Source organism: Ascaphus truei, chromosome 2 (assembly GCF_040206685.1).
Source record: "Ascaphus truei isolate aAscTru1 chromosome 2, aAscTru1.hap1, whole genome shotgun sequence".
Taxonomy (NCBI): Eukaryota; Metazoa; Chordata; class Amphibia; order Anura; family Ascaphidae; genus Ascaphus; species Ascaphus truei.
The window spans coordinates 413,386,359-413,401,912 of record NC_134484.1 but is presented as its reverse complement, the minus strand read 5'-3'; the positions used below and the strand labels follow the sequence as shown (position 1 = coordinate 413,401,912).

Sequence of the window (15,554 nt, the reverse complement as noted above, 5' to 3'; positions counted from 1 at the left end):
CCCCCTCTCCTGGTTGGCTGTTCCAGCTTTATATACCTTCTCTGTTCTGTGCTTCCTCGCTCGTCATAGTTCTGTATGGGTGATTAACAGTGCTTGTTCTTTGATTCTCTCGGTTTTGACGCGGCTTGGCAGACTTCCCCCTTTGGCTCTCGACTTCGGCTTGTTCCTGTTTACGTAACTTCTGGCTCCCCTCAACCAAGGCTCTCACTTCGACTCTTCCGTACTTCTCCTACCCCTGATCTCAGCAATGGCAATGACCATTCTTCTGGATAAACCGGAACCGGCAAGTATTCACGCAATACTCCCCATCTGGCCTGGCACCACTCAATACCACAACCCGGACACGTCCCTCGCTCTGTTGGTGTGTGTATTCATACCTGGCACCTCAGTTCTAGGGACAGGTCTGGTCTGCGGGCTGCTCCGGCGTATCACCTGGATGGCAAACTACTGGGGGGCAGCATTATCTCACTGGAGACCCCGCTGCTCACAGCTACCATCAGGGTTCTTCATCACGAGCCTCTACAGCTGATTTAATTCTGTCCCCAGCCATTGATATTATTCTGCAACTCCCATGGCTGCAAGCTTACAACCGACATATTCACTGGGTATCAGGTCAAGTGACGACAAGGGCTTCATCCTGTCAGTTGAAAAGTCTGGTCATCCCACACTCATTGTGGAATCGTCATTGCTCTGAACCAGGGGCATAATCGGGTTTTCCTTCTGCTCCCAGGCTTTTCAAGACATCTTTCGACTGACTGATTTTCTCCCAGGGACGGTTCCTCCTCGTGGGCAGACTTACCCACTGTCTGAACCAGTGACTGTATATAATGCTGCTGACTGCAGGAAAGGATACGGACCTGCAGGGCAGAGATATGTAGTAGGACACCAACCTTGGCCTGAGATCTGAGGCCTGGGATGCAGGGGAAGACAGGACCGTTTCCAGGGTAGATGCAGGCAAAGGCAAGGGGAAAGTTCATACGTTTAGTTATTTCAGAGAGCGACAAGCAAACACTAAAATGCACATCAAGTGGGTTAAAAGGAAAACACATTCCGGTGCATTTAATATATTCTATTTTATTGTACTGAATTGTATTGTTCTGTATGGCACTTAATATGTGATACCCACTGACCAGGATGGTCCTAGGATAAAACTATATATAGTTGGAGGTCCTCCAAGGGGGACCAAAACAATAATTTTTCTGTAATACACTGAAACGTATTATAGGCTAGACTGCCAGCACAGCTATAGATCTTCACTCAGGACAAACTCAGGATCTGAGTTTGTCCTGAGTGGGGATCTAGAGCTGTGCAGGCAGTCTAGCTTTGGGCATTGCAGCCAGCTGTGTTCATTTCTGGGATGACACACCATTCCGCATTGACCCTCCAAGGACCCCAGCGCTTTCTTGCTTTCCTTTCCTAGATCTTTTGATTTGCATACTAGGAAGTGGAGGACTTTATTTCTAGCAGCTGCAGCTACCTTATCACATGTATGCTTCATTTATGAATTGCTATATGGATTTTTATATATATTGTTGGCCTACCTTTATCTGCAAATAACAGACACTCTAGGGCCTATTCAAGTATTCTCGATAACTTTGCTGCTACATCGCAAGGTATGGCATGTTTCCCACCAAACGGTTTGTCATTTGAGTTATCACTGTATTCAGAAAGAATCTGAAACCTCTCAGACCGTGAGGTAGGAAAATACTAGGGTGACCAGATTTTGAAAATGAAAAACCAGGAAACAAAATAAAATTATTAATACAACAAATGACATTACTAAAAAATGAATATTATAATAATATTTATCTAATAGTGTCACCATTGATGCTGTATAAATCATTAAACCTCTTCCCATTCTCTCTCTACCTTCTCCCCCATTCCCTCTATCCCTCCCCCATTTTCTCTCATCCTTCCCCCCATTTTCTCTCACCCCCACCAGTCTCTCTCCCTTCCCTCCCCCCAGTTTCACTCCCTACCCCCCCATTCTCACTCTCCCTTCCCACTCCCCATTCTTTCCCTACCCCTTCCCCCCCAATCTTTCCCTTCCCTCCCCCATTCTCTCCCCATCCCCAATTCTCTCTCTCTTCCTCCACTCCTCTATTTTCTCTCTCTCAATCCCCTCCTCTATTCTCTATCTCCCGCCCATTCTCTCCCCCCTCCCCCATCCATTCTCTCTCCACCCTCCTCCATTCTCTCTACCCCCCATTGAATGCTATAGTGGCTTATCATGCCCATATTATATGGGCATGATGTACCACTGTGCAAATCAATGGGTAGAGGGTGGAGATAGCTGCCCCAGGGTGGGTGGTTAGGTCACCCGGTTAGGTAGCGGGTGAGGGGGGTTAACCCATTAATTACTTTAGCAGTTACTAACCGCTAAGGTGATTAAAGGGTTACTTGCCATTAGATTGTCATTTTATTGTTGTGTTCCTGCCAGCAGAGGACACTGATGCGGAGGATAGTGATGAGATGGCCTTCATCTTGGAAGGGGTATGTGCAAGTTTTATTTACTTTATGCTGGCTGGATACTGGTTTATTTTAAATGGGCAAATGCACTATTATCAGATCTTGATAATAGTAATTTTTCCTATTATTGTACTATAATGCTATTGTTGTTGGGGGTAGAGGGGGTGCCCATTCATTCCCATTGGGGTTATCTTTGCTCCCATTGAGGGCATAGGTAACCACACTGGTAATGAATGGGTGTATAGTTTAGAATTGCGTTTGTATTTTGTTGTAATGTTGATTGTTGGCAGCAGGGGTGGATGAAGGTGATATTTGGCCCGTGGTGGGTGTTTATTCATACCAGGTGGGTAGCGGGAGGGATTAAACCTTGTATTACCTTAAGGGTACTAACCGCTAAGATAATGAAGGGGTTAACTCCTCAAGCAACCCCCCCGCAAGGCCTAAACACCCAGCATGGGCAAAATACCACCTTCACCCACCCCCGCTACCCACAATAAACCTGGCACTGGTAATTATCCCCTTCATGGCCTTAGTCCTGGAACATAGTAAGCGCTTAGGTGTGTGTGTGTCACTTTGAAGTGGTCTGTGTGTTTGTGTGTCACTGGGGAACCTGTGTGTGTGTGTGTGTGTGTGTGTGTGTGTATATGTATGTGTGTGTGTGTGTGTGTATATTATATAATATTTTAAAAATGAAAAAAAAGACATGTTGTGAGAATAAATTATTTATTAACATTGTGCAATATATTCACGCACACACACACGCACACAGACACACAAACACACAAACACACACACACAGACACACACACACACACACACACACACACACACACACACACACACACACACACACACACACACACACACACACACACACACACACACACACACACACACACACACACACACACACACACACACACACACACCACACATGCACACATGCACACACACATACATACACACACACATGCACACATGCACACACACACATACATACACACAAACACACATACACACATACATACCCATACACACAGACACACACACAGACACATATGCACACATGCACACATGCACACACACACATACACACACACACACACACAGACACACACACAGACACATATGCACACATGTACACATACATACACACACACATACATACACATACACACACACATACACACACACACATACACACACACACAGACACACACACACATACAAACACAGACACACACAGACACACACACACACACACACACACGCACATACACAGACACACACACAGACACAGACACACACACACACACACCTCGGTGCTGCCTCTGTCTGGTCGCTCTGTAGTGAACAATGCCGGGCCGGCTGCAGCCCCATTGGATGGGAGCGGTCACGTGACCACTCCTCCGCTTCCCCGAGTGGCAAATTTCAAACTTGCCGCTCTCGGGGAAGTTTCTCCTCCGCACGCATCAATGCGCATGCGGAGGGAGAAACTATAGCCGCGCTGATAACAGATGCAGGGGCTTTAAGCATCTGTTCAGCGTGGCTCAGCCCGCCTCAGTGACACTGAGTGCACTATGTCCTGGGCCTTAGCGGTTAGCCGCTAAGGTAATGAAGCTGCCTGTATATGTATTTTTATTGCATTGGATAGAAGCCGGGGGACTCTGGAGCTGATATTAATGTGTATCAGCTCCGGAGACTCCCGGCATCAATCCGATGCAGGAAAATTTAGTCCTTCTCTCATATCCCATCTTGCCACCCTTGGGCTGGTGAGATAAATCTTTTATAAACTCGCCATTCCAGAGATCCGATACTCTCATCAGAGCTACTAGAATAGCTACTTTTATAAAAAAAAAATGTGAGTTTGAGCTTTTTGGCACCTCCCGTGCGATGTGTTTGGCCAGGAGTCAAAATTCACGAAAAAATGCCTTCCCCGCATGATTTAACCAACTCCTCAAGGCTTTCTGAATAGCTACCAAGCAGAATCTTGTGATAGCTTCTCAAAATCCTTGATGAGTTGGTTATCAAAGCTACTAGAATAGGTACCTCTGATTTTTATATATTTTGATATTTTATTAATTCACTATTTGTTTTTTTTACATATGCCGGTCTCTATTTATGTCCTCCAGATCTGTATACTTCTCTGTTTGTCACCACTGTTAATATCCTCCTATCAGGACTTGTGTCCACTTGTATCATCAGAAAAGGTGAAGGGAAACACAAAATGGCTGTGCCCCCTAAAAGAATTCACTTAAATGCACACCATAACAGTGTAAAAATTAGCTTTTAGTAAATTTACTTAAAACATATAATACCGAAGTAATGTGTAATGTGGATTAAAAATATATTAAATCAACGCTATCTGGCAATCTTGTCGTCTGTTTATAAGTTCATACTATCCCATTTAACCACTGAATAATGGTGGGATATGAAGGACACAGGTTGCTAGGAGTCAGGGTGTTAACCCCTCTGGAGCAACGGTGAGACCCAATAATGGAGGTGTATAAATGTACACAGGTGAGTGGCCAAGGGGTTAAATTACCAAATACCTTGCTAGATCAACCAGCACTGCGCACCGTAATAGAGACTTTAGTGTGTTCAAATAAGAGTGCTAGAGTGATAAAGCTGGCAGATGCAGTGATAATAGTAGAACATACACTGCAGCATAACCTGTCAGACACAGCAGTACTGTGCAAGGAAAACAGGCACACTCCCTATAAAATTAAAGAATTAAATAAATAACTACCTAATGGGATCAACACAGTTAGAGCCAGGAGACTACTGACACTACATTAAAACAGCTCCAAGTAGGAGACTGACAACATTGCGCGTCCAACGCGCGTTTCCCTCCAGCAAAGGAGCTTCCTCAGGGATAAATTTTTACTGGGGCAGTGAGGTCTGAACCTTTTTATACCCTTGCAGTACCCTAATTGCAAAGTCAATTGTTCACAGCTGTTTGCACATGCGCAGTATGCTAGCACCTGAACTTACTTGCACAATCACTTAATAACATATGTGCAATATATGTTCCTTATACCCATAGCAAATACCCATAACATCCATCTTTAATCAGTATCCTATATATGCATTTCATTATAAGGTTCTCTGGGTGCCTCCAGAGATCTATGCCATGTCTTGGTAAATCTCAGAATTTTTTCTAAGTCCCCGCGCATGCGCGGGTCTAATTACCAGAGATCGCGTAAAATTTCTAAGTGCCAACGCATGCGCAATGAGAACGGACCAAACTGGTATAATTTCTAAGTACACGCGCATGCGCGGGTCTAATTACCAGAGATCACGTAAAATTTCTAAGTGTCAACGCATGCGCAATGAGTATAGACCATAATGGCATAATTTCTAAGTCCCCGCGCATGCGCGGGACTAACTACCAGAGATCACGAAAAATTTCTACGTTTCAGCGCATGCGCAATAAGTATAGATTCCAATGGTTCAACATCCAAGTTCCCGCGCATGCGCAGAACCCCATTTGTGCGCAATGCAAGTGCGATACTATAGCAAAAATTTCTATGTCTCCACACATGCGCACTTTGAAAGGGAAATTAATTGGAATTATTTCTAAGTGCCCACGCATGCGCCATGTGTTTAGATCAACAGGGGAATATCGTCTAAGATCTCGCGCATGCGCAATGGATATACACCAGTTATTATCACCTTTGGGGAGCCGCGCATGCGCAATGACGCACCGACTTGCAAAACAACTGTTTAAGTTCCCGCGCATGCGCAGTAGCTAATGTAACCCGAAAATATGATATTTGGCCATAAAAATCGCACCATAAGTCCAAAAATAACGGGGATAAGTGCAAAATAAAGGTATGACACTAAGGTATTGACTGATAGTGTTCTAAACCCGTTTTTAAGCACTTTAAGAAGTGAGTTCAGGTGCTAGCATACTGCGCATGTGCAAACAGCTGTGAACAATTGACTTTGCAATTAGGGTACTGCAAGGGTATAAAAAGGTTCAGACCTCACTGCCCCAGTAAAAATTTGTCCCTGAGGAAGCTCCTTTGCTGGAGGGAAACGCGCGTTGGACGCGCAATGTTGTCAGTCTCCTACTTGGAGCTGTTTTAATGTAGTGTCAGTAGTCTCCTGGCTCTAACTGTGTTGATCCCATTAGGTAGTTATTTATTTAATTCTTTAATTTTATAGGGAGTGTGCCTGTTTTCCTTGCACAGTACTGCTGTGTCTGACAGGTTATGCTGCAGTGTATGTTCTACTATTATCACTGCATCTGCCAGCTTTATCACTCTAGCACTCTTATTTGAACACACTAAAGTCTCTATTACGGTGCGCAGTGCTGGTTGATCTAGCAAGGTATTTGGTAATTTAACCCCTTGGCCACTCACCTGTGTACATTTATACACCTCCATTATTGGGTCTCACCGTTGCTCCAGAGGGGTTAACACCCTGACTCCTAGCAACCTGTGTCCTTCATATCCCACCATTATTCAGTGGTTAAATGGGATAGTATGAACTTATAAACAGACGACAAGGTTGCCAGATAGCGTTGATTTAATATATTTTTAATCCACATTACACATTACTTCGGTATTATATGTTTTAAGTAAATTTATTAAAAGCTAATTTTTACACTGTTATGGTGTGCATTTAAGTGAATTCTTTTAGGGGGCACAGCCATTTTGTGTTTCCCTTCACCTTTTCTGATTCACTTTTCAGTTCACAGTTTGCACCCATTATTTGATTACCACATTTATGCATTTGACTACTTCATCAAATTAGTATGGTTTTGTGATCACTCCCTATCCCTTTGTTGTTTCACTTGTATCATCCACTGTGTTGTAGTCATTAATCTTAGTTGACCATATGTGTACTGTATATGCTTAGTATGTCAATGCAACTTTCTCTTAGATTGGAACTCATCCTCCATTTTAGCGCCTACTTTCTATCTTGTATGTATGTATGTATGTATGTATGTATTGTGATACCATCACTGTTCCCTAGGGGCTGGAATAGAGCAGCAATGGGACTTTCCAACACACAGAGAGTTCATCTCCCAAGAGAAGCCAGCAGCAGCTGCTGCCTAATTGAGCAGGCTGAACAAGGAAGTGTTTTAAGGCAGACCTAGAGAGCTGATATAGAGAGACTGACTGCTGTTCCTCAGAGAAGGAGGGGACAGAAAAGAGTTCTCCCCAACTGTGGAAGCTGGCAAAGCCTCTTAGACCCACTGGACGGTGGTCACGGAGTCTGCTGGGACTGCCTGGGTTGATAATCCCGGGAAGAAGAAGGAAGGAAGAGAGACCGTGCTAAAGCAGGGATGTCCTTAACATTGGACTTACAGAGGAGAGATTCTCTGAGCTCCCCTAGGAAGGAAGGAGGTGAGACCGTGCTGAAGCGGGGACGTCTGCTCCAAATCCTGGACTAACAGATAAGCGAAACCCTTTATTGCTGTGTACAGAGACTTTATATGTTCAGCCATAATAGTACCTGTTTGGGGTGGTAACCATCTTAGCTGTCCATCCAGGTAGTAAGGGTTAAAGCCAAATGTGTAGTTAGTCTCCCAAGAGGAGTATGAGTTTGTTTTATGATTTTGTTATGACTGAAAGGGACGGTTGGCCTGTTAGTAAAATTGTAATGCCTGTAAATAAACCCCATATAGATAAATACTACGTTTCCTGTCTGTCACGCCTTTATGCCCGCAGACCTAGCAAGACCCCAATACTGAGGTGGCAACGGTATTACCACACACCCACAGCAGTGGGGGCAAGCCCAGAGTGTGGTATGGCGTTGCTGGGCCTGTTGGAAGATAGATAATAATACTTGCAACATCTTGGTGGTTAAGCGTAAGAATAGTGGTGTCCGTGCGCCAGAGTCCAGGGATCCAGAGAGTAGAGTAGTCAAGTTCGTAAGCCAAGTCCGGGGTTACAGAGGTCAGCAAGGTAGAGTTCGTAAGCAGAGTTCAAGGGCAACAGAGAGCAGAGTAGTCCAGGATGAGCAGGGGTCAAACCAGGGAAATCCAAAGATAAGCAGGAGCAGGAACAGGCTGGAAACACAGAGAGAGCAAAGCATAGGACTGCACACACAGGGAAAACAAAAGCTACGCAGAGCAATGATAGAAAGGACAGACAGGGGTTATAAAGGAGGGAACACCAATAGAAGAGAGAGGAGGAGCAGAGGGTGAAGTGGGAGACAGCAGAGATAGGTTAGGAGGAGAAGAGGAGGAGACAGGGGAACAATCAGTGAGATCGCTTGCAGGGCATGGGAGGAGGAGTTGGGAGATTGAACAGCCCTTGAAAAGGAGTGTGTGCGCGCGCCCTCTGTAAACTGAGAGTGCACGCGCACAGGCTGAGTCACAAGGCGGAGCCGCGGGAACACCTGTGGAGGGGAGTGGAGGAATGGAGGGGACCACCACCGGAGGTGAGGGAATGGGAGCCGATATTGAAGGGACCTGAGAGTGGGGAACGTCGCCACAGGGGCTTGGGGACCTCGCGGGTGCGCGAGACTTGCGGGGCACGCGCCGTGGTAAAGGAACAGCGTTAGAGTCTGCCGGTGAGGGACAGGAGTGGGTAAGAGAAGGGAGGTCGGCAGGGGGAGGGACAGAAAGGGTGACATCAGGAATACCAGCAGGGGAAGGAATCCCCTGAACCGTCACAATGTCTTAATCTGGGACTAAAAGATACTACAACGTGTATATGTATATGTATCTATATATATATCTGTACCGTGTTAGCCGAGCTTAATAATCAAAAATATATAGACGATACTGTTTTGTGGCTAACTGTAACAGGGACTTATCCCTGTTAAGAAACGTACTTGTAATTCAGCAGTGTGCTGGTTAATTGCACACCTGGCTGATTAGAACTATAGAAAAAGCCTGTTCCCAGAAAGAGGAGGAGGATTCCTGAGCTCACAATTGGAGCTAACCCAGGAAAGCCAGACCAGAGTTCCCTAGTCCACAACTGGGCTGATCTGGGGAACAAACAGATGTCTTGAGCTGCAAAGAGACTGCAGGCTGACAGGAAGACAAACAGGACAATATTTCTAAACCTGGATCCTGATATTGCTATAGCACACAAGCGTGTGGACCCAGGAGAGCAGAGAGGCCTTCCCCTACAGCTACAAGATACAGAAAATACTTTCTTGGGGTTATATATCTGTATACATGTTGGTTGTTTCTAATTTTCTTACTTTTTCTTCTTCCTCTTAGGCTGACTGGTGTAATGTCAGGTATAGCGACTTCTGTAGGTTCACAATCTTCAGGATTTCTCTTTTAAAATTAAAGTGGAAACAAAGATGATAATTAAATAGAATTACTAAACATGTGCTAGATTATGTCATTGTAATGCCATGTACTGTATTGTTTTTGTCACATATACTGTATGTGTTAAGCAACTCAGGAGTGAATATTCTGGGTAGCAATGTGTAGCGAACTCTCTGGAGAATGGGAATTCACCTGTCTGTACCGTACCAAGCGGATGCGTTCTGAATACAACATTTGATGCAAGTGTCTTTTATACATTTTTCATGACCATTCTCTTCCTAAAATAACATGACGTTATTTTATTTTCTTTACTGCCCTTTAGTGAAACTATGAATTGTAACGAACGTAACAAATGTAACAAACATTACTTACCAGCTGTATAGTAGAGGTGGATTTTGCTTTCCTGGACTGATCACTTAAGGGAGATTCCAATGGCAGGTCATGAGAATGCCTTAGATGTCCATTCAATAATGAAAGCCCCTATTTAAAGTAATGTTTTTAATAAGAAGCTCAACGTAGCAGTTTTCACATAGATGTAGTCTTGAAAAAAACACATTAAGAGAAGAAATACAAAAACGCTTTCTATTACCATGGCTTTCACATAAAGGTTTTGAAGGACTAATATTAATGTGATATTTGCAGTATTGTTGGACCGGCTCCTACTTAAAAAAAAAAAAAACGGGTAACGGGTCCCAGGGCAAAATCTTATGATCTACCCAGCTGGGTTCCCGGTTACCCAGATGGCATGTACCTGGGGACAGCCGGCTGTCCAATAGGAACGCTTCTGCTCCTGCTCCGGTCACATGGTTCCCCAGCTCACACTGCTATGGAGTCCTGCAGCTCCCGCGTGGGCTGAACACACACTGCTGATGCTGCCACCACCACAGAACCTCTGCTGACCTTCCTAGATGTCGCCGCAGGCTTCCTCATGGGTCTTCCTTGCCTTCTATTGCTGACAGCAGGTAAGTGAAGATGTATTTTTTAGCTACCCTGATATTACACAGCGCCGGCGCCGGGCCCACTTCTCAGTTGCCGGGTCCGGGTAATATCCAGGTAGCTGAAAAACTGCTGGGTAACGCCGGGTACTAGGTAATTTAATTAATTCTAATTAAAATAAAATCTACTTCAATAAACTAGATTATTTGCAAATCATGAAGGAAGCGTTTAACCCCTTGAGTGTCATATTACCTACAATGCATTGCAAATCTGCCATTTAAAGCAGCCATTCATGCAGGCCATTTCTTTTGCATATTTGTGTCATGTACATCACTAATTTGCAGATCAGATATAACAGAGCATATCCCCAACTCTCTGTCATTTCATCTAATTTATAAAGAAAAAAATACATATATATTTTTTTTTTTTTACATAAGTGGAACCACTCCAGGAAGTGCACTGGTACCAAAAAAAAAAAAAAAGAATTATTTGAGGAACAGGGTGTTCCCCTGAGCTGAAAATAACAAGGACCTGTTCTAGCACCCTCCCAACCATCCTGCTTTCAAGATTATTACTATTTTCCATGTCAATTCACTTTCTGAGAAAATGTAATTTCGGCTTCCTAATGGCCTGCAGCTCCAGAGAGATTTGGCGGTCCTATTGTTTTACCCAGGAGGGAGCATCGGTACCCGTGAGTGCACTGGTAAATATCTTGAGAAATCGGGGTTCCCTGAGCTCAAAATAGAGTGGTTCATCTCTGAGGGACTCCTTGGTGCCAATGATGTCAGAAAATGTGTGTGTGTGTGTGTGTGTGTATCTTATTGGCAAAATGGCTTCTTTAATATTCAATACAATTGATAAATAAATCATCAAACCTTTGACATTAGTTGACATGTACAATTATTCCAGGTTAGCAGTGTGATGATAATGCAGGGTAGTCTTCATATCTTATTCCGTTATACCAAAATTGCTAATAGGCCAGGAATTAGTAATAAAACTAAATATGACTGGGTCTAATCATACTGGGTACTTGGTGAATATGCACGTGATGCCAATGACAACCTAGTGGCTTTTAATCAGGATATAAATAATCATGTTAGATTAGTATGTGTATGTTAATGCAGATTTATTGAGATGTTACACATATAGTATATGGGACATCTTGTAGCAAGACGGGAGGAGCTCGAGTTGCAGTCATTACTGAGGTTACCGTACTTACTAGGATGGGCAGGACAATACAAGGAATTGACTGCAGTGACACTGGAACTTATGTAATATTGACTCCTTTTTATATAACACCTAACAATAACAGTCTATAAGTCTAACCTGACAGGCGCATCAGCTAGGGGGATGTTGAGGAGAATGATATAAGGCTAACATTTAGGATGAGGTCGACAAATATCCGGATTGGCAAGAGAGCAGTGTTCACCTCCTTCAGGTCCCCATTAAGATTTAATGTTACTTGACTACCAGTCCGGTGTGGTGTCTGGGACACACATTGAGATGTTTTAATAAGGCTTCCGTCCTCATGATTCCTGACAATACACAGTGACACCTCTCTCTTATAACCTAGCGTGAACCACTATGCCTGGCTAGAATTTACTATACTGCACTACTGTAGAAATAGGAGCTGAACCGTTTAGGTTCCACAAGAGGTTTTGGAATATGCAAAATGTTCTCTTTTTGAGTCACGAAAAAAGCTGTGGCTGAATCAACGTTTGCAAGCAATTCAGCAAGCATTAAATCTATTGCAATTGTTTTAAAATGCTAATTTGCTAAATTGTCTAAAATAGCTAGATATGCATAATGCTAACACTACAGTAAATAGGGCACATATACCATTTTTTGATCACTTTCTGCCGATATTTAGATGAAAGCCTACTAATTTGGTGACTTAATTAGTTCTTTGAAGCTTGACTAAACGTTTTGCAAGGAATCGAATTTGAGGTAAAAAAAAATAAACGCTTTTCTCAAAAGCTTATTTTTGTCAGTTTTGCATATTTCTACTGGTAGCTACATGTATATGTCACATTACATTTGTATACTATACGAACATTTTAGTTAACAATAATTAAAAAAGACAATTCTACATTAATCCCAAGGGCAGTACAAATGACATGGGTCATTCCTTAAGATTGGAGGAAAGGAGATTTCACCAGCAATAAAGGAAAGGGGTCATTACAGTAAGGGCAGTTAAAATGTGGGAGTCATATGGAATCTCATGGAGACTGTGATGGCAGATACAATATCTTCAAGAAAAGGTTGGACATCTTTCTAGAAATGTATAAACAAAAATCCCTTTCCACGCTGGAACAAATATTTTACCCATGTCCAAAAGACATTTGAAAAGTATGTATTCGGGCAGTCTGACTAACAATCCTGAAAAAATATTAAAAGAATTCCAGAAATGTAATAGTAATTTACATGATGGCCAGAAGACGAATAAATCAGGGGAAATGGCGAGAGATCTGACTGACTATCTTAGGACTAGTGGTCTCCCGAAAATATCCAGACAAGAAAATGCTAAACTTAACTTACCAATCACATATAAGGAAGTTGAACTAGTCAGCAAGTCTCTGAAAGGCACAAAAGAGCCAGGCCTAGATGGCCAACCCAGATCATATTACTGTAAAATAAATTTTAACCATATTTGCATCCAAACTGACTTTTATATAGTTAACAATCCCAAGAAATCCCTAGAGAAATGCTTTTGGCAGCCATATCGGTGATCCATAATACAGGAAAGGGCCAGAATAACTGCAAAAACTACCATCTCTAATACATGGAGATATAAAAATGTTCTAAAAAGTACTACCAACCAGACTTAATAGCCTACTACCTGGCTTGATACACCTTGATCAGGTAGGGTTATACAGAACAGATAGCCCGGGGACAACATTTAATACACCTGGTCCAAAAATATAACATCCCTGGAATGCTACTTTACCTAGATGTTGAAAAAGTGTTTGATAGGGTAGATTGGAAATATATTTTCATTACACTATGGTCATTTTACTTACAGATCCCCAAGGGCCTTCATTAGAAATGTAAGACAAGTATCAGAGCAGTTCGTCATACAAAACTGAACTAGGCAGGGATGCCCTCTCTCACCACTATTGTTTGCCTTAACAATAGAATCCTTATCCAGAATGATTTGCAATAATCCAGACATTTCTGGGATCAAAATAACATTTTTAGTTTATAAACTGAGTCTTTCTGCAGACAACATAATGCTAAATTTAACTAATGAACATATTTCACTCCCTGCTCTATATAAAGTTTTAGAAGATTTAAAAAAAAATCTCAAGTTTTAGTTTCAGTAAATCAGAGGCACTCAACATCAATCTCTCCTTAACACTGATAACGTTTTAATTTGAAATGGCTGAAGGACCCTATCAACTATCTGGTAATTAAACTAACAAGCTCATACTCTACCTTATACCAGGCCAATTTTCCCTACATGTACTGTACCAATCACGTAAAAAAAAACAAATCTTGAATCAACACTTGAATTAACACTACTCAATATCCTAGATAAGTAGGATATATGCCCTCAAGATGACCCTCCATCCAAAAATACTACTGTATATTTGTTCAGATCACTTTTGACCGTCACTGTTAGAATAAAGATCTGCTTAACCTCCAAAAAAGCATGTTCACATTAATCTGGAAAGGAAAGAAACCCAGAATAAATAGAAAGGTGTTGATTAGACCCCTGAGCAGAAGGAGGCCTAGCAGTGCCATGTTTAGAGACATGCTAGCTGGCCTCTCAAATTGCACAACTGACAGCGTGGCATGCAGCTCCTTACCTAGTAAGATGAGTTGAATTAGAAAATTCCCTTATGGATCCATCTAATAGCTCAGCCTTGCTATGGCTTCCCAAAAAGACCAAACCAGTAAAATATGGGTAAAATATTGCCTATCGCTCACTCCCTGAAAATATGGGACAGGGTTGGTCTAGAGAAAGGACTTACCACTACCCACACAGGTATTCTACCTATCTTTGAGAACCCTAATTTCTTGACTAGACTTAGTGCCGAGCAATTCTCCTGGTAGACTAAAATAAACTTTCCAGAGTGCAGGAACTAATGACCGGTACCGTTGGAAGATCCTTTCCAAATCTCAAAACAAATGCCAGAATACAGAATTCTTGAGATATGCTCAAGTGAGACATTAACTTTTAGGTTGGTACTCGGTGTGCCAAGTTCAACAAAGTACTGCTTTTGAGGAGACCTGTTCCTCCACTCCCTTTGCTCAGCAAACAATTTCATTATTAAAACAGAAGCTCCTACCTACTACTGTTGCTGTGGCAACCCGGCATCAAATGACGCAGCTGGGTCCTGTGACATCACGTTACCATGGCAACGTGATGTCACATGACCCCGCTGCGTCATTTCATGCTGGAGCCGAGCATGGGGGCATGCGCAAGCAGGGAGGAGAGCAGGCAGGGGGGCATAGACTAAAAAGTTTGAGCACCTCTGCTCTAAGGATATCACTGAGCCCCTCACCTCACTTCTCCATAAAAAAAAACCTTGAGACTAAAAATAGACAAAAGAAGCTTAATAACCATGTCTTTTCAGGGACTAGATATGCCATTGTGGCAGCCTGGAAGGGACCCGTTCTTAGCCTCCCCACAATCATTACAAGAGTATGGAATATTATAGCCCTAGAAAAATTCACAACTTGGATTAATGACTTCTCAAACAAATTCATGGAGACTTGGAACCCATGGGTCCTGAAATGGGAACACCCAGCCTTTGATAGATCCTCTATGGCGTTATAAATAAGTGGACCACCCAGGGACCCATTGATATTAAAGAGCTATGCAAGCTCTCTGAAATTGTTGCTGTAATTTTCAAGATGTGTAAAATGATAATGATAAAACTGTAACCTTATTATCTGTTGTCTG

The 15,554-nt window shown here is 42.8% G+C and overlaps 1 protein-coding gene across 1 annotated transcript in view; it reads right to left on the bottom strand.

The window, feature by feature from the left end:
- SLC39A12 (solute carrier family 39 member 12) overlaps positions 1 to 15,554 on the bottom strand; it is an 83,647-nt gene that overhangs the window by 21,621 nt on the left and 46,472 nt on the right. The window contains exons 8-9 of the mRNA XM_075587514.1: positions 10,082 to 10,189; positions 9,637 to 9,715 (exon numbers count right to left, since the gene is read on the bottom strand). Of these exons, the coding sequence (XP_075443629.1) occupies positions 9,637 to 9,715; positions 10,082 to 10,189 (187 nt within the window). The remainder of the gene's footprint in view (positions 1 to 9,636; positions 9,716 to 10,081; positions 10,190 to 15,554) is intronic.